The sequence below is a fragment of the Mauremys reevesii genome, linkage group 17, assembly GCF_016161935.1.
Source record: "Mauremys reevesii isolate NIE-2019 linkage group 17, ASM1616193v1, whole genome shotgun sequence".
In the NCBI taxonomy this organism is placed as follows: domain Eukaryota; kingdom Metazoa; phylum Chordata; order Testudines; family Geoemydidae; genus Mauremys; species Mauremys reevesii.
The window spans coordinates 3,370,903-3,389,626 of NC_052639.1; the positions used below are offsets into that span (position 1 = coordinate 3,370,903).

Here is an 18,724-nt window from a genome sequence, read left to right on the forward strand (position 1 = left end):
CTGGGAGGTTGTGGGGGCGGCTGGTGCCGGGGTGGAGTGGGGATGGGATTATGGGGCAGGGTTCTGGGAGGTTCTGGGGGCAGTATCCGGGTGGGGTGGGGTATGGATTGTGGGGCAGGGGTCTGGGAGGTTGTGGGGAGGCAGGATCCAGGGTGGGGTGGGGTATGGATTGTGGGGCAGGGTTCTGGGAGGTTGTGGGGTGGGGTATGGGACTGTGGGGCAGGGCTCTGGGAAGTTGGGGCAGGATCTGTGTGGGGTGGGGTATGGATTGTGGGGCAGGGTTCTGGGAAGTTGGGGGGGCAGGATCTGTGTGGGGTGGGGTATGGATTGTGGGGCAGGGTTCTGGGAAGTTGGGGGGGCAGGATCTGTGTGGGGTGGGGTATGGGATTGTGGGGCGCACAGACGGGGGCTGCTGGCGCCTCTCCCCTCCCAGCCGCTCTGATGGTTTTGCCGCCCCCGCAGTACGGGAACGTCGGCGCCATGGCTGTGACTCTGGCTCAGACCCTCGGGCAGAACGTCGGCATGCTGTGGAACAAGCAGCGGCGCGCCGCAGGTAAGGCGCCGAGCGTGCAGAGGGCCGGCTGTTTGGCCCTGGCACCGGCACGGGGTGCCACGAACAGCCGGCGCTGCCGTGCAGTCGGGGTGTGCAAGGGCACAGGCCGCCGCTGGCCCACCAGGGCCTGGCCTGGGCGAAGCAGAGCACAGCTCGGCCAGTCCGTGGATGGGAACCCTCGGTGCTGCAGGGAGAGTGGTGCACCGGGGGGCGCCCTTCTGAGCCACTGCTGACCCCACTTTCCCAGCTTGGGGCTAGGGGTGCTGGGACCTCCCTCAGGTGGGACCTCAGCTCAGCTCCTGGCTGTGTCAGGTGGGGAAGCGCTGGGATGGGTTCCCTAGGGAGGTGGTGGAATCTCCTTCCTTAGAGGTTTTTAAGGTCAGGCTTGACAAAGCCCTGGCTGGGATGGTTTAGTTGGGGGATTGATCCTGCTTTGAGCAGGGGGTTGGACTAGAACCTCCTGAGGTCCCTTCCAGCCCTGATAGTCTATGATTCTGTGTGTGGTCAGCTCAAGATCCCCTGGGCCGGCGTTGGGGTGTTAACCCGTCTCAAACGTCATGGCAGCCCCGGGTGCCTGGTAAGTGCCGTGGGGCAGAGAGCCCTGCGGAGACAGAGGCTGGAGTGTCAGGCCAGGTGGGGTGTTGGGCGCAGGTTGGCTGCGTGTGCGGTGAGCTGGGGAGGGGCGGGTGCCTGACGAGGGGGAGAGCAGGCTGTGCTGGGCGGGTGGCTGGGGTGACGGGGCCAGGCAGGACTTTGCAGAGCCAGGCGGCAGGGGCAGGGACGGCGCCTCAGGAACAGGCTGCGGAGCTGGGGGTGGGACTGGCCCATTGCCAGCCTGCACAGCCTGGGGGGCTCTGAATGCTGGTCAGCCCTGAGGCCGGGGCACCAGGCCAGTGGGGCCTGGCGGGGGGCAGATTGCGCTTGGGATGGGTCAGCGTCCCAGTCCGAGCAGCAGAATCCTGGCTTTGGGGACTTAGGAAGCCGATTTGGGGCTGTATCCTGAAATGACAGAAGGGGGTGACGTGTCCCCATTGCTGGGGCAGCTGAGCCCGCGGCTTTGCCACCCCCTGAGGTGCGGCCTGGGGTGCGCCGGGGGGGAGGCTCTTTCCAGATGCCTCTGGCGCAGTTACCGGGCGGGCTCAGGGGCTGGGCCTTTGGCCCCATGACGGCAAGGGCTGGGCCTTCATGCGCTGTCCTGTCTCTCCGCAGGGGACTGCCGGTGTCCAGATTCCTGGCTGGGATGCATCATGGAAGACACGGGGTGAGCTCCCTTCTGGATTCAGTGAGCGGGGGCGGGGCAGGGGCGGGGGCCTTGGCGTCCTGGGACTCTGAGCTAAGGTGGGAGTGGGTGAGAGCACTAGCCGCTCATGCACAGCAGGTCTGGTTGGCCCCTGGAGCCGATGGGGGCGGGACAAGATGGCAGTGGGGTCACAGATGTGCTGGTAAAACATATGGGTGGCACCAGCCATTTCTGAGCCCTGGGCAGGGCATTTGCTGATCACCAGCTGCTGCCATGAAGGGCCCCCCAATATGTGGTACATGAAGGGCACCTCTGCTGGCACGGGGCACTCAAAGGGCAGTGCCCCAGAGTACACTGCGCATTGCACCTCCTCCTGCCGTCCAGGAGTAGGTCACTCCTGGAGCATAGAGAGACGCTCGGCTTGGCTGGTACGGCAGGGGCCGCCCGCTTTGCTAGCTGATCTCGCTGGTGACGCCTGTATTGCTGTGCAGAGCGGCTCCTGGCCAACAGAGCTCCTAGGCTGGCCTGCCAGCGAGGTGACCAGCAGCCACACATGTTAAATTCGCCTGTTCTGTGCTCAGAGAGCCTCCTCCCAGCCTACAGTCAGCCCTGGGCTGGTGTGTGACCCTCGCTATCCGCTGCTGAGGGACCGAGCTACGCCCACAGCAGCCAGGATGTGAGCAGTCCGGCCTGACCCCATGGGGCATCCCCCGCCTTGCACTCACGGCTGATGCTGCAGGAGCCTCAGCAGAGGGACTGGCCTGCAGCCCCCGGCACTACAGGGCTGGGAATGACTCTAGACATGGCTAGAGAGTCGAATGCTCAGCTGGTGCGTGTCTCATGCTGAGCTGGGCAGGACGCAGTGTGTAGGAAATAGACGGTGGGCAGGGCACATGGCTCTGGCTGGCTGGGGGGCAGGGAAGCGTAGCACATTGCACTGACCATGGCAGGGATAACTGCTGGCTTCTCCCCCCAGGTATTACCTGCCGCGCAAGTTCTCCCGCTGCAGCATGGAGGAGTACAGTCAGTTCCTGCAGGAGGGTGGGGGCAGCTGCCTCTTTAACAAACCCTTAAAGGTAACGCACCCCCCCCGGCCAGGCCTGTGGGCTGGACTCCTCCTGCCCCGGCAGCGCTGCTCCGCCATGGCCCGGGCAGCGCAGTCCCGAGAGCTGTTCCCCTTCGTTGGGGGGGGGGGGGGGATGTGGGCTCCCTCCCAGCTCCTGGGCCACGAGTCTCCACACCACAGCAGAACACTAGCCCCTGGCCAGCTGGCTGAGCAGACAGGCCCAGGTCTGAAAGGGCCCCAGGAGCGGGGTCGCTGTAGGGCAGGGTGGGTGCCTGGGCGGGTGCTACTGAGGCTCCAGGCCTGCAGGGTAGGGGGCACCCGATTGCTCCTGAGCTGGAAGACTGCCAAGCCCCCGGCAGACGGGGAGCTGGAGTGGAGAGTTCCCCCTTCCTGTCATGTGGGCCAGGGTGGGATCCAGACCCTGCTGCCGTCGCCTCAGGCAGCAAAGGAGCCAGGTGCTTGTCTCCGACTGCATTTCCCGTGGCCGCAGACCCTTCCCGTTCTGAGGGGCTCTGAGCTCCCGGGGACGAGCCCAGCCCAGCTTCCCAGCACAGGAGAGGCAGGTCCAGGAAGGCCTTGGAAACACCCCAGCTGCCTGGCTCCCTCCTGCCCGTCCAGATGGGGAGCCCCCCGTGTCTGTGCAGTGTTCGGCCCCAGCGCCGGGGTGCTCCATAGCATGGCCCATGCCCGCACCAGGGCAGAGAGGGAGTGAAAGCTGCAGGACCCATCTCCCCCTCTCTCTCCTTCCCTGCAGCTGCTGGACCCCCCTGAGTGCGGCAATGGCTTTGTGCAGGCCGGAGAGGAATGCGACTGCGGCTCGCTTGCGGTGAGGGGCTGCGCAGGAGGGGCGGGGCCTGTTTGCAGTTCCCCCAGTCTGCCCGTGAGCCACCGGGGTGGAGGACATCGGGGGAGGAGCACAGTTGTGGGATGGGGACATTGGGGGCTGGGTACCTGCCCCCCACCCTGATCAGGGACCAGGTGTTGTAATGTGGGGCTGAGGGAGAGGTGGGGAGAGGCCTGGGCTGCTGGGGCTCTTACTCTGGCTTGGGGGGCACTCTGGGGCCTGCCCCCACCCCCCGCTGTTCAGCAGGAGCGAAGACACACGTCACAGGCAAAGGAGGATTCCCGGAGTCTGGCCCTGCTCAGGCACTGGGGAGGCAGGGCCGGGGCGGGTCAGAGTGTGGGTGCTGGGCCTCGGGGAGGGCACGGGGGGGGGCATTGGGGAGCAGGCATTGCTGGCTGCTTGGAGCATTGCAGCCTTAACCCCGCAGCCCACAAGCATGAGGACGCAGTGTCTCACACTGATCCCCCCCGGGGGCATTCGCTCCTAGGCACAGGCATCATGGGCATCTGCTTGTGTCTCTCCTTGGCAGGAGTGTGCAAAGGGCGGCGGCAACTGCTGCAAGAAATGCACCCTGACGCATGATGCCATGTGCAGTGATGGGCTCTGCTGCAAAGGCTGCAAGGTGAGGCTGCGAGAGGCCCTGCACTGGGCCTACCAGCGGCTAGTGCAGACTGCGGGCACTAGAGGGCGAGGTAGTCACAAGCGCCTGGGCTGGGCCCTTCCAGCAGAGGGCAGCACCCTCCAGGAGCAGGACAGGTTATTAATGAACCATTCATGTGCCAGAGGTACCAACCCAAAGCCAGTCCCTGCCCCGGCCCTTCCACGCAGAGCACAGAGCCTGGGATCCTGGCTCCGCTGCAGGGCAGGGAGGGTCAGAGCCAGCCAACGGGCCCCTCCCTGCACAGGGAGTGAGTCGCCAAAGGCCCCCCTGGAGGCAGAGCACCCAGGAGCCCGGACCCAGGTCACAGCACCCCGAGGGGCTGAGCACATGCCCTGGCCAGGACATGGCGAGGGTGCTGCCGCCAGCCTGGAGGGAGGAGTTCTGCCTCGGGGACTCAGCAGTGCCGATGCTGGCTCCTCTGCTGCCCCCGTCAGTCATGGCCTTCGCTCCCGTCTCTTTCAGTACGAGCGGCGGGGCACTCTGTGTCGGGAAGCCGTCAATGAGTGCGACATCCCAGAGAGCTGCACGGGGGACTCCAGCCAGGTGAGGGGGCTGGGGGCAGGGGTGGGAGCTCAGTCAGGGCGCCCGCCTGGCAGCTCTGCGGTGGCGTTGGAGCAAACTGCCACCGGCACGTAGGCTGTGCTGCACCCGGCCCGGCCCCAGGTGGCACTGCTCCCAGCTGGCCAACGCCTGAGCCCCAGTCCTGGCCCTGGAGCAGCCCAGGGGGTGCCTGCTGGGCAGGGACCCGGCCTGGGGGGGAGTGGTGGGGTGTGCTGTGGTGTGGGGGGCAGAGCTGGGATGGTGGTGGGGCACTGGCAGAGCCGTGTGCGAGCAGGGCCCATGGAGACTCCCTTTCTTTCTCTGCAGTGCCCGCCCAACCTGCACAAGCTGGATGGCTACTTCTGTGACCATGAGCAGGTAACAGCCCTGCAGAGCGTAGGCATGTCCCGCTCGCCCACGCCCCCACATGAGCTGACTGGCTCACCGGTGCCCGCTCCCCTGGACATGCTGATTGGCACAGCCCTGCACCAACTCCCCCGACAGGCTGGTTGGCACGGCCCCACACCCCCGTGCCCACTCCCCCATGCCCACTCCCCGGACAGGCTGGTTGGCACGGCCCCACACCCTTGTGCCCACTCCCCCGACAGGCTGGTTGGGGTTGGCACCCCCACACCCTGCCCACTCCCGACAGGCTGTCTGGCACGGCCCCACACCCTTGTGTCTACTCCCTCGACAGACTGGTTGGCACGGCCCCACACCCAAGTGGCAACTCACTCGACAGGCTGGTGGGCACGGCCCCACTCCCCCATGCCCACTCCCCGGACAGGCTGGTTGGCACGGCCCCACACCCTTGTGTCTACTCTCTCGACAGACTGGTTGGCACGGCCCCACACCCCCGTGCCCACTCCCCCGACAGGCTGGTTGGCACGGCCCCACACCCTTGTGTCTACTCCCTCGACAGACTGGTTGGCACGGCCCCACACCCCCGTGCCCACTCCCCCGACAGGCTGGTTGGCACGGCCCCACACCCCCGTGCCCACTCCCCCGACAGGCTGGTTGGCACGGCCCCACACCCCCGTGCCCACTGCCCGGACAGGCTGGTTGGCATGGCCCCACACCCCCGTGCCCACTCCCCGGACAGGCTGGTTGGCACGGCCCCACACCCCCATGCCCACTCCCCTGACAGGCTGGTTGGCACGGCCCCACACCCCCGTGCCCACTCCCCGGACAGGCTGGTTGGCACGGCCTCACACCCCCATGCCCACTCCCCGGACAGGCTGGTTGGCACGGCCTCACACCCCCATGCCCACTCCCCGGACAGGCTGGTTGGCAGGCCTCACACCCCCGTGCCCACTCCCCCGGACTGGCAGACGTGCCTGCTCCCACAGACAGACTGCCTGACACTGCTGCTTGTGCACACACACTAGCTCACCTGCTCCATTAAACAGGCTCCCAGTGACTCCCGTACCCTGACGCACGGCCTGAGGCAGCCGGCTGGCCGGCCAGGGACACTGCTGCTCCAGTGAGCTCTTTCATGCCTGCCTCATGCTGTCTGGCTGCAGTCCCCATGCCAAGGCTTGGGAGCATGTCAACACACGTGTGCCCCTCTGCAAGTGTCGCTGTGTGAAATCGGCTCTCTCTGCTCCACAGGGCCGGTGCTATGGGGGCAGGTGCAAAACCAGGGACAGACAGTGCAATGCACTCTGGGGGCGTGGTAAGTGCCTGGCTGAGCTCTCCAGCTGGCCTGGGGGCGCAGAGCTGCAGTGAGATGAGGGAGCGCGTGCACAGGGCAGGGGTGCAGAGCAGGCTGGAGGCTGAACGCCAGCGACCAAGGGCTCCGCGGCTCCCATTGGCGAGGCCCACAGAGTGATAAGTGCAGCGCTGCGCAGTGCGAGGGGGCAGCTCTGGGGTCTGAGGCCCTGTGAGCCAATCTCTGCCATGGGCGCGCCGGGTGCACTGCCCTGGCAATGTCACTGCTGCATCTCTCCCAGAGCAGCCCTCTAATCCTGCTGGCAGCCGCCGACAGACGACAGGCTCGCCCTGTGTGCCTGTGTCACTCCTTGCCAGATTTCAGTAGAGTCACTTCCAGGTCACTGCACGGTCAGTGAGAGCAGAATCGGGCCCTTTGCTTACTCTCAAGCAAAACCACATCAAACCCCGATTCGCTTCCAGCGCTTTCACACTGCAGATCCCCCTGCGGCCGCGCTTCTCCTCGGCCAGCAGAGACGCAGCTTGGGAGCCCTCAGTTAAAGGGAACCTGCCAAAGGAAACATCATGGCTCCCAGCCTCCTCTGGCTTTCCTCCTCTCACTGTCAGCGCATCAGTGCCGAGAGGCATGGGGCACCTGGCTTCAAACAGGACCTGGCACCAGCGGGATGGGTGGCACAGGGTGGAGGGCAGTGGAGAACGTGGCCCAGATATTTGCAATAAACCACGATGGATGTTAAGGGTCAAGGCCCGTTGAGATGAGTGAGGCTGGACATCCCTGTGGGTTAGTCCTCTTCTTGCCTCCCCACCCCCCCATGGACCCCAACAGGACTGGCTGTCCTCCCAGTCCCACCGGTCGATCCATTGCCGCCCATGCAGTGACACACCAGTGTAAGGCCCGGAGCGGGGCCCTGCCTGGCTGATCAGTGGTCCCGGCTCGGGCTCTCTGGTGCGCTGCGTATCACCCGTCGTACTCACGGCTAGGCCCTCTCCCAGTGCCTCCCAGCCCTGCCCCACTCCGCAGAAACCCCGCTGCCACTGGAGTGTGTGGGAAGGAAACGGCCCTGCCGGCCGCACCCCTAACACTGGAGCTGAGCCCCCACCCTGGCCCTTGAGGGCTGGACGCTTGTTCCTTCTCAGCCACGGGGCTCTGTGAATGCAGCCATTGTGGGACCAGCTGTTATGCTGTGGCAGTAACGGCTCCAGCCCAGGGCTGAAGGCAGGCGCCTCGGGCAGTTCTGGGGTCTGGGACTCCTGGGTTCTGTTCGTGGCTCTGGCACTGACTCAGCTAACGCTCCCTGCCCCACCGCTAAGGGATGTGTTTGTAAAGCAGGAGCGTGACAGCCGGGTCTCCACACGTGATCCCACACGGACACGCCTGGCCCACGTGCTCCCAGCTGGGCTCTGCCAGGCTTGGCCTGTGTGCCAGAGCACACGCCTCTGCTTCCACACCGCCTGGCCTGGGGCACACGTCTGCAGGTAACCGCCCCCCTTGCTCTCCTCCCACCGCAGCCGCTGCCGACAGGTTCTGCTACGAGAAGTTGAATGTGGAAGGGACCGAGAGAGGGAGCTGTGGGCGCCAGGGCCCAGCCTGGGTGCAGTGCAGCAAGCAGTAAGTGCTGGGGCCCACTCTGCTGGGTGGGACGTGGGCATCGCAGCATCCTCTGTCCATGCCAGCTGCTGCCCCCAGCCCCAGTGCACACGCCCCTGCACTGGCCTTCCTCCATGCTCTGCCACCATCTGCTTGGCACCTGCTCTGGGCCAGGGGGGAGGGTCTTACCCCCACCCCCAGGGAACGCCACCCCCTCTCCTGCCACCAGGCCCAGCCCCCTGTAAGCAGACTGCCAGGCCTGCGAGGGCAGCGGGGGTGGCCACGCGGTAATTGGCAGCTGTCAAACCAGTTGTAGTGCTGGCACTCCTTGTCCTGACACACACTCCCCTCCCACAACTGGGCTGAGCTGGGCCGGGCGGGCTGGGGCTGGGCTGGGGCGGGAGTGGGTACCCTGGGCCCACCCCTCTGCCCTCTGTGTCCGCCTTGCAGAGACGTCCTGTGCGGCTACCTGCTGTGCACCAACATCACGGGCGTGCCGCGGCTGGGCGAGCTCAGCGGGGAGATCACCACGATGACCTTCTACCATCAGAACAGATACGTCGACTGCAGGTGGGGGGCTGCCCCGGGCCAGTGCCACCCCCTGACATGGCTTAGGGCACCCTGGGCCAGGCCAGCTCCCCAGCACCGGGGGCCCAGTGAGACGAGGGAGTGGGGCATTACTGGGGAGCATCTCATCACTGCTCCAGGGCAGGTCTGGGGGGTGTCCCAGCAGGGAGCCCCTGACTCAGGGCTGGCCACGGTGAGATCGGCTCAATTGCCCTCTCCTGGCTCAGCGCATCCCACATGACCCTGATTCCAAGTGACCCCTCATGCTGGGGGTGGGGGGCACATGGCATTGTCTCAGCGCACTGTGGGATGGGGGAAGGGGAGCAGCTGAGCGGGCTTTGGGAGAACCCCATTGTAGCCTGGCCCCGGAGTCTAGCGTTCCCCTGCAGTTCTCCGACCCACATCCTGGCCCCCTGTGCTGCTCAGCCTCCTGGCTCTGGGCACTGCCAGCTCCCGGTCCCAGGTGCAGACTCTGGAAGCAGGGCCTCAGCTGTCCAGAGCCCCAGTCCCTTCGATACGTCCCCGAGAGCCCTGGCTCTGGGAGCCCTGGGGTCTCAATTCGCCCTTCAGAGAGAGTGTGCGGAGAGCGAGGAGCCAGCCTAGGGTATGTGCACGCTACAGCCACCCGCTCGGTTGCAGAAGCTGCCTACGGCACTGGTGGGGGTTCTTCCATCGCTGTCGTTACTCCACCTCCCCAGAAACGGAAACATCCTGCTAGCGACCTCTGCTCGTCGTACACATAGAACAGGCTCCTAACCACAGACACGTCTGTCACGGAGTCCCTGGGTGATGCTCTGGAACTACTCCCCACAAAGCCAGGCAGGACTTTGGGGAGTCTCCTCTCCCTCGGAGCAGACTGTCCCCAGGGAAAGAAGCTCACACGGCTTCACCTCCTGGGTCTCTCCTTGGAGCATTCAGCATCCTCTGCCCCTCCGTGTGCTTCCCCCAGCGAGTCCACCCAGGCGGGGTCCTGGGGAAGCCACAGGGTCCTGCACCCCCACTTTGCAGTCAGACGTGACTCTCAGCCAGCCAGTAACACAGAGGTTTATTAGATGACAGGAACAGGGTCTAAAACAGAGCTTGTAGGTACAGAGAACGGTACACCTCAGTCAGGTCCATTCTGGGGCCTAGTGAGGCAGACACCCCCATCTGCTCTCACTCCCCGTCCCCAGCCAGCTCCAAACTGAACCCCCCTCCAGCCCCTCCTCTCTGGCCTTTGTCTCTTTCCCGGGCCAGGAGGTCACCTGATCTCTTTGTTCACCTTTGGGCATCCCCTTGCAGGGAGAAGGGCCCCGGCCATTTGTTACCAGGAGACAGCGTGTCGGCCATTTATGCACACTGGAGACTTAAGAAATGCAGAGGGGAAACTGAGGCACCCACACAGCGTTCAGAGGAAACATTAAGAACAGTCCCACTTCGTCACAACTTCCCCTCACAGCTCGCTGGGACCCGGCAATGGCCTGAGCAGGGCGCCCTGGCCTGGGCCCACCCGTGAAGCAGGGTCTGGCCAGCGTCTGTGGGCAGGCAGCTCTTCTCACATGGCAGTTGGGCCTTTTACTAACGTGTTTCAGGCTGGGGGGGTCCGGGTCTCAGCTCCCGTTTCTGCTGCGGTGCGGAGAGCTGTGCAGAGGCAGTGCCCTGGTGGCATCAGGCAGTGCTGATGGCCCTGCCAAGCTCTGCAAGAGCTACACCGCAGAGGCTCCGATCCTCCCAGGTGCACGATGGGGGTTCATGATTGACACAGATACGTCCCCAGCCTGCACCCCCATTGGGCCACGGGCAAGGAGCTGGGGCCTTGGGGCATGTTAGCCACACCTGGGGCATGGAGAGTGTCACCTGCCCCCTCCCTCAGCTGCTTTCCCCTCCCCAGAGGTGGGCACGTCGAGCTGGTGGACGGCTCGGATCTGAGCTACGTGGAGGACGGCACCCCCTGCGGCCCCGGCATGCTGTGTCTTGACCACAAATGCCTTCCCGCAGCAGCCTTCAATTTCAGCGCCTGCCCTAGCAGCTGGGACGGGATGATCTGCTTTGACCACGGGGTGAGTCCTTGCTGGGGGCTGGGACGGGCCAGGCCTCCCTGTGCACAGAGAGAAGCTCTGCAGGGCAGAAGGCCTCAGCATGGGAGCACAGCGGTGGCACCTTGCCCAGGGGTACCCAGCGTCTCCCATCTTCACTGCCCCCAGTACCTGATTTCCACCCCGCCGGGAGCAGCTGGTCTTCCTGTGCTGAGCCTGGCCTCTGGCCTCCCCGTCTCCTGCGCTCGGAGGTGCATGCATGTCGCTGCCTGCGGGGGGCGCTGCCTGGGGACACCATGAATCGCCGGCTCCTGGTGCCGCCCCATGGCAGTGGATTAGACTGATTGGATGGCTAGCATGGGGCAGGGCGGGACCCCTGGAAGAGACCGCAGCCCCACTGCTCTAATGCTCAGGGTGTGGGGTGTTCCCTGGGGAGCCCCAGCTTTGAGGAGCAGAGCGGCCAAAGGCCAGAGCGCCCCCATCGCAGCCCCAGGGAGGCCCCATGGCCCGGGCGAGCACAGGGCCTGGCCAGGGATGGACTCGACTCCCTGCGGCGCTCACCCGCCTCCCGTTCCTTTGCCTCAGGTCTGCAGCAACGAGGGCAAGTGCATCTGCCACGCTGACTGGACGGGGAAGGACTGCAGCGTCTACGACCGCATCCCGGAGCCCAAGCCCACCGGCGAAACTGAGCGATACAAGGGTCCGTGTCCCCCATCGGCCGGGCCGCTCAGCGGTTCCCAGCCGCTGCCAGCCCCCGCCTCCCTGCATGGGCCAGGCGGTGTGATCCCAGACGCGGAGCCCTGCCCAGAACCTTGGGCCCCCTCCCGTGGGGCGAGGCTGGGGCTGCTCTGTCTCCGGAGTGTCCTGGCCCCAGCCCACCCCGCAGATCCAACTGCCTGTCGCTCTCACTCCGCTCCACCCACCCGGTCTGGTGGGCGGGCTGGGGGTCCCAGCTAGAGGGGCACCTCCACAGGCGAGCCTGGGGTGGAGGCTTGGCCCCGAGCTATTGCTGCGGTCCCGGAGGAGTGCGAAGCGCCAGGGCGTGGGCTTACAGCGGGCGGGGCCAGGCAGCCGGGAGAGCGCCCCCTGCTGACGGAATCCCTCGGCCCTGCTGGCTGCAGGGAGCCAGGGTGGCGTGGGCAGGCCGAGGAACAGCAGAGCCGGGCTCTGCCCGGGGCGTCCCCGTGAGTGGCCGGGCGTCAGGGCTCTGGATGGGATTGGGGGGGGGTCCGTTTGCTGAGCCCTCAGGGTGGGGGTGGGACCCTGTGGTGCCCGTTCCCCATGGTCCCTGCGAGGGTGGCCCCTGGCATTGCAGAGAAGCTGATCTCGTGCCATCAGGAGAGCAGAGCTGGGGGGTGCATGGCCCGGCATGGCTCCTGGCGCAGCGTCCACAGGGGGCGAAGCTACCGCAGAGTCCGGGCCGGGCCCTGCCTGCCCCTTGCCCCTCCCCAAGCCAGTGCCCAGGCCCCGCACCTGACCTGTGCTCTCCTCCCCTCTCTCTGTCGCAGGTCCCAGCGGCACCAACATCATCATCGGCTCCATTGCTGGCGCCGTGCTGGTGGCGGCCATTGTCCTGGGGGGAACTGGCTGGGGATTTAAGTAAGCGAGCGCCACGTGCCTCTTCCTGATTGCATCCTTCCCCCGTGCCGGGGCTGGGCACCGGGCCACAGACCCTGCCCTGCTCAGAGGCTGCGGGAGGGAGGCATTGCCCAGGCCAGCATTCCATGCACTCGGCCAGTCTGACCCAGTCCTGCTGCTAGATCTGGCGGGGAGGGGACTGGGCATGAGGGGGGGGTGCCCCACACTGCTACTCCCCGGCCCTGTCCCCTGGGAGTTGCCCCCTAGCTGAGCTCAGGAAGGGGAGTGAGGCACCGCAGGGCTCCCCCCAGCCTGACTGCAGGCTCTGGGGGCACTCGGCTCTCACGCCGCAATGCATGTCACGCCGGGAGTTTGCCCGGGGCCCTGCCAGCCAGAAGACAGCGGGTGAGGGCTCTGGGCAAGGGGCAGCAGACGGGGCAGAAGGAGCAGCATGGAGCTGGGAGGGGGGCAGGAGGGAGACAGGCAGAAATAACCCAGGGAGGAGCTTGCCCCCTGCACACACACACAATGTCCCCAGCGTGGAGCAGGGGGCTCTGGGGTGGGGGTGCCCCTGCAGCCATGCCCTTGCGGCCCAAGGAGGGTGGCATCCAGCCTCCGGGCAGTGGCAGTTGCATGTGTAGGGGGAGCCCTGCTGGGTGGTGCCCGCGTGGCCGGACTGGTGTGCTCTGCCTTGCCCCACGTGGAGAGGTGGTGAGACCCCCGGGCCCTGAACCCACACACCAGCTATCGGCAACAGGCCCCAGGCCTGGCAGCAGCGAGAGGCACGGGGCCAGGAGGGCCCTGCCCTGGGGCTGTGACAGGGAGCCGCTCCCTGGGCGACCCAGCCCTGACTGATGACACTGCAGGGACCAGATCTTGGCATGGGGTGGCCCTCGCGCTGGGCTCAGCCCCTGGGGCCCTGCAGGCCCGGCTGCCGCCACCCCGGCTGTTGCTATTTGGCTGGCCCACTCCTGGTGTGTGTTCTGCTGAGCGCGGCTGACGGTCCCGGCCCTGCTGCTGCAGTGTTCGGCCCCTGTCCTGTGCTGGGGGGTCTGTGCACGGTGGGAGCAGCCGCCGGTGTCCAGGCTCGGCGCTCCGGCGGCACCAGCGCTGGGCTGAGCGAGCACACGGCTTTCCGGAGGGCAGGCGCACTCAGTGGAAAGGCTCCTGGGGCTGGAGAACACGCCATGGCCCACGAGCCGAGGCTGCAATGCCCCCTCCCTGGGAAAACCTGCCCCGCGTTTCCCTCTCCCTGCACTGGCCCTGCTCACGCCCCGTCCCGCACTGGTGCTGCCCAGAGCTGCACCCAAAACACTTGACAGAAAGGGGGGGCTGAGAGCCCTGTACAGGGCTGCAAGCAGGGTCTGATGGGCACCCACTGGCAGGGGGCAGCCCCTCGCCCTGGTGGGTCGCACTGCTTGTGGGGCTGAGATTTTCCCTAGCGCCAGGGCCAGACGTTGCAGCCACCAGCACCCCCCAAGCCCAGCGCACCATGCCAGGCCTGCAAAGCCCTGGGGCTGGCTCCTGGCAGGGGCCCTGGCACTCAGCCACATGCCGCCCAGAGCAGGGCCCTGGCGGGGTCGGGGCAGAGCCGGGCAGGATCCGACGCACACAGCAAGGCTGCCCCCGGAGGCCTCGCTAACCGCCCCCCTCTCTGTGTCCTCTCTCCGCACCTCGCCAGGAACATCCGGAGAGGAAGGTACGACCCGGCTCAGCCGGGGCTGGGATAGCCCCCACCACTCATCTGTCACCCATCACCATCCCATCCCCTCCCCTCGCTCTCCCCCGGCTGCTGGGACGCTACCGTCGCCTCCTGCTGGTTGCTGCGCCTGCCTGCCTGGAACCTGCTGCACGGGCCATGACCATCGCTCCTACGCCTCCATGGGGCTGTGTCCCCCTCCCTGGGCGCAGGCCTGGGGGCTCTGTGGGGCCAGCGGGAGGGTGATGGCAGGAGAGCCCCTCCGTTGCCAGTGTGTCCTGGGCGCTCGGGCTGGGCCAGGCCGGAGAGGCAGGGAGCGCAGGGGCAGGCAGCAGAGGTTGGGCCGTCCAGCCCGGCCCCTTGCTGCCAGCAGCACCTGACCCCTTTGCAGGGAGGGATCCTGCTGGGGCACCCTGCCAGGGGCCAGGCCCAGCTGGCCCCCGCACTAGCAGCGGCTCCAGCGGTCAGCCGGCTCCCTGCCCCAAGCCGCTGCTCTCCCTCCCCTGACGCTGCGCCCCATTCACACGGCAAGGTGCCCGCATTTGCAGGGAGCAGTGCAGCCTGCTCCTTGGGCACCCCAGGGCAGGGACTGGGTGGGGTGGGTGCGGGATCGTGCCCCCGATGTGAACCTCCAGCCACACGTCACTGTCTGTGTGTCCATCTCGTCGCCCCCGGGGGCCATGCCCGTCTTTGTGCCTGCGGCACTCACCATCCCTGGGAAGCTTGCTGCTGAGGGGCAGCCCGCCCGCCCCAGGGCACTGCCCCACCCGTGGGGCAGAGGTGGGCGAAGCAGGGTCACCAGCCTAGAGGTCACTAGCCTGAGCTATCCCATGCCAGGTGTCCCCGCTGGCTGCTGTTCCCCAGGCTAGCGGCATCAGGGCACCCCGGGCATATGTGGATGGCCCAGGGCAGGGTGTGCTCCAGCTGGGCTTGGGCCTGGCCACGGCCCACGGAGCCGCTGACTCGAGGTGGCCAGTTCAAACCCCACCCTGGCCAGTTCGCAGGGGCAGAGCCTGGGGCCCGTCAGGCGCTCCAGGGGCTGGGCAGTGGAGACAGTGTGCAGGTTGGGGCGGGTGCTGGCTCCACTCCCCCCAGCTGGCTGTTTGCCCCCAGAGTGGCAGAGCCTAGACCTGCAGTGGTGGGGCCAGGCGTGTCCCAGCCAGTGTGGGGGTGAGAGCACAGCGCCTGCCCAGCCCCCCAGTTCCGCCCCCTCCCCCCAGCTGGTGCATTGTTCTGGCAGGTGGGCCCCAGACATCCCCCCCACCGCCGTAGTGCTCAGACAAGTCTTGGGGTTCCCAGGTGAGGCCCAAGCACCCCAGGCCTGGGTAGGAGTCCTGGGGTGCCGAGCAGCATTGAGGCAGCCGGGCCCTGTGCGACTCCGTTGGTTTGGGACTAACCAGCCCCTGAGGCTTTGCCTGCACTGCCTGTTGGACCGCGCCAGGGTCACCCTCATCTCCCGCACGCCAGTGCCAGCGCTAACGTGCCCCTCGCTTCTGTGTTGCAGGTCGGGAGGGGCCTAGCCTGGCCACCCCCTCCTGGCGGCTCTCTGCCTGCCCTGCCCAAGGGGAGGGGAGAAATCGCCTGAAAACCAAACCAGCCACCAAATAATGATGCGACGAGAGGGTGAACAATCAGTGACGTCTTCCGCTGCTGCCCGGCGCCTGGCATGGCCCTGGCTGCACCTGGCGAGGCCGGGAAGGGGCCCCGCAGCCTTGCACTGGAGGGACCCTGGTGGCACAGACTCTGCGTAGACCCCGCAGCCTTGTGCGCAGCTGGCCAAGGGCACTGTCTCCTCGACGGGCCGGCTGAATGTAGCTTCCACCCCCACTGCACTGTACCACCACCAAGGAATGTACCCGCTCACCGCCCCGCAGACCATGGCACGCCACCCGCCTGCCGCCCGCGGGCGGACACGCTCACGTTCCTGTTGCACGGGGTCTGGGTGGCACAGCTAACAGCGGGCAACGGCGCGCAGGGGACAGGCGAGGAGCCGGCTGGAATGGAGTCAGAGCCACCGCGTGACTCAGGGGCTGCCTGGGCTCCCATCATTCGCGTGGCCTGGCCTCAGCCCTCAGCGCGTCTCCAGCGTGACCCATTGCCGGCACCAGTTGCTGGGGGCTTGGTGCCCTGCCGTGCCGATGGGGCTGGGATTCTGCCAGGGATATTTTTTAATGCAAAGCAACACAATGAATGTAGCCGGGGGGGCAGCATGGAGCTGGGCGTTTGCTGGGGGTGGCAGGGAGAGGGTCTCGTGTCGCCCGCTCACCCCACCCAACAGCTGCAAACCAGTGGGGAGGTGAAGATACGCCTGTGCCTGGTCTCCAGCTCAAACCTGCCCAGCCCCATCAACTCAGGGGTCTGCTCCCGTGGGAACCCAGGAACAGGGACCAAGCCCACAGGCAAACCAAACCCAAACTGCCATGGAGAGGCCAGGTGGGGCGATCACGGCGTGAATGGCCCAGTGGCTGTGCCGGGAAGCGCCAAAGCTGCTCTCGCACCAACACACGTTGGGCCAATACCAGCGAGCCCCTCCCCCACCTGGTCTCTCTAACTCCTGGGCCCGACACGGCTCCACCACTGCCGAGAAACTGCCACGGGACACTCACACCACTGCCCACCACCAGCCCTGCACCGCTGGGTTCCTCTGACCAGCAGCTGGCACGTCCACCACTACGTCCCACCCTCTCTCAGGCTCTTGTGCCCAACTGCGAGTCAGGACTCCTGGGTTCACAGCCACTGACTCACTGTGCAGCCTCAGGCAAATCACTTCCCCTTCGTGTGCCTCAGTTTCCCCCTCTGACGCATAGGTGTGATGCTGCTGAGCTGCCAGGAGGGACTGTGCTGGCTCTGCCTGTCACTGCCCAGGGCCCTCTCTCCTCGCCGAGACGAGGCTGTTCCATTACAGTCATTCCCCAGCCCAAGCGCCCCCGGCTTCCGGGCAGGGAGCGGTGAGGCTGGAGGCCCAGCCAGGCTCCCCACCCCACGCCCTGCAGGCACAGCTCTTTCCATGCCAGCGACGGCCTGTGCGGGCTGGGCCCTGGCACTGCAGGCTGTGGGGCTAGCGGAGAAGCAGGCCTGGGGAGGGACATCAGCCAGGGATGAGCTTCTGCTGCTAGGGCAGGGAATCTGCCTGCCCCCTTTGGGAGAAAATGCCAGACAGCGAATTGCCTCCTGAGCAGGTCCATGGCCAGCCAACACCTCCACAGGGCCCCTAGCGCCTCAGACCCCTTGGAGACGGTTACCCACCTTCCCAGCTGCTGCACCACTGCTCCGGCAGCAGGAGAACCTGGGGCAGCCCTGCAAAGTTCCTCGCCCTCCCTGGCCCCGGAACGTGGCTTGTTTGGCTTGGCAAGTGGCGTATGGTGGGGTTTCCAGGGTGCGGCTGGTGGCTTTGGGTAGAGTAACCAGATAATACCTGAGGAGGGCTGTGACCCCATGCAGCAGGGCTGAGCAGAGTTCTCCATTCCCCAGAGCCCTGGCCAGCCCCACCAGCCCAAACCGCACCCTGCACACGCTCCACGGCTTGTGCTGGCCTCGCCTGCTGCGTAAGGGCTGGAGCAGCCTCTGCTGGCCCCCAGAGGCCGAGCTCTGCCGCAGGAGGGGCCTTTGCCTGAGCGGACCAGCAAGGGGTTCACACAGTGACAGCTGGGGCTGCAGCATGGGGGCAGATGCTGCCAACTACTGACGGTCCTTTGGCCTGGTGCAGCCTGGCCCTAGGAAAAGCCAGGCCTCCTCCCAGCTGGACGGGATTGGGGCAGGGGGTTGCTCGTGAGTTGGCGCTAGCTGGCAGGGCACCCTGCTCTTTGCGGTGGGCATTGCATTTCCCATGAGCTTGGACTGGGAGGTTTTACTTACAGCATAAAAAAAAAATCACTTTGTTCTGCCCTCAGTCGTGCTGGTGTGAAGGGTGCCTAAGCACCGTAGATGTCAGTGGGGTAATGCCAGAGTTACACCACCTGGCAGGATCTGGCCCAGAGTGTGTTTGGTGTAGAAGTCCCACCCCTCCACGTGGCTTTCAGTGGCCTGGCTGGTTTAGTGGGGCCCATCACCGCAGCAAGCCCCTGCTCTGAGGCCAGAACGGTTCATTCCAGACGCAGCCCGGTCAGCACGGCTGGCCCCAATGTTCAGCCGTAGGAGCCTTGAGGTCGGTTCCTAAAGCCATAGTGAGGTGTCTACAATGTCCCGATTATCAAGTGTGCAGAGCACCCCCGGCTCCCACTGCAGCCAGCGGGGACTCAGCACCACTGGAAGGAGACGCCATTTATTTTGCTGCTTAACTTTAAGCTCTCAACTTTTCACATGAGGGCCCATTGGAAGAGTGTCCTCAGTAACCAGCTACGTCAGCTCAATGCAAACCTCCGAGGCTAAGGCCAGCCTGCTTCCAGGCACTTCATCTCAGGCCATTTGGACAGTGAAATGCGGCACCTCCAGCTGGGCTGCAGACACAGCACACAGCCAGTTTGCTAATTCGGGGGAGGGGGGGGGTTCTTTTGGGGAAAAAAAGATCTTGGAAATGTAGCCCTTCTGCCCGTCTGAGTTGGCAGCAACAAGGGCCGGGTTCAGTATCTAGGGGGTCCATTTCAATAATACAATGCAAAACTGGCTCGAGCCCCCACCCAATGACCTGGGACAAGTACATACCACCCCCCGGGCACCTCTAAGGGGCAAGCACGGAGTCTGAGGGTAACAAAATCCTTTTAAT

The 18,724-nt window shown here is 65.8% G+C and overlaps 1 protein-coding gene across 6 annotated transcripts in view; it reads left to right on the forward strand.

Annotated features, from left to right (window-relative positions):
- ADAM11 (ADAM metallopeptidase domain 11) overlaps window positions 1-18,225 on the forward strand; it is a 58,306-nt gene extending 40,081 nt beyond the window's left edge. For 5 of the 6 annotated variants that reach the window (XM_039504305.1, XM_039504308.1, XM_039504309.1 and 2 more), the window contains 14 exons: window positions 463-553; window positions 1,763-1,814; window positions 2,770-2,869; window positions 3,614-3,685; window positions 4,233-4,325; window positions 4,827-4,907; window positions 5,232-5,282; window positions 6,516-6,579; window positions 8,085-8,184; window positions 8,614-8,733; window positions 10,601-10,769; window positions 11,331-11,445; window positions 12,254-12,344; window positions 14,005-14,248. In XM_039504305.1, coding sequence (XP_039360239.1) covers window positions 463-553; window positions 1,763-1,814; window positions 2,770-2,869; window positions 3,614-3,685; window positions 4,233-4,325; window positions 4,827-4,907; window positions 5,232-5,282; window positions 6,516-6,579; window positions 8,085-8,184; window positions 8,614-8,733; window positions 10,601-10,769; window positions 11,331-11,445; window positions 12,254-12,344; window positions 14,005-14,053 — 1,248 coding nt within the window. In that variant the 3' untranslated portion in view covers window positions 14,054-14,248. Of the gene's footprint in view, window positions 1-462; window positions 554-1,762; window positions 1,815-2,769; window positions 2,870-3,613; window positions 3,686-4,232; window positions 4,326-4,826; window positions 4,908-5,231; window positions 5,283-6,515; window positions 6,580-8,084; window positions 8,185-8,613; window positions 8,734-10,600; window positions 10,770-11,330; window positions 11,446-12,253; window positions 12,345-14,004; window positions 14,249-15,526 lie in introns of those variants that run through there. The other variant, XM_039504306.1, reaches the window with a different exon arrangement.
- The last annotated feature ends 499 nt before the right edge of the window (window positions 18,226-18,724 follow it).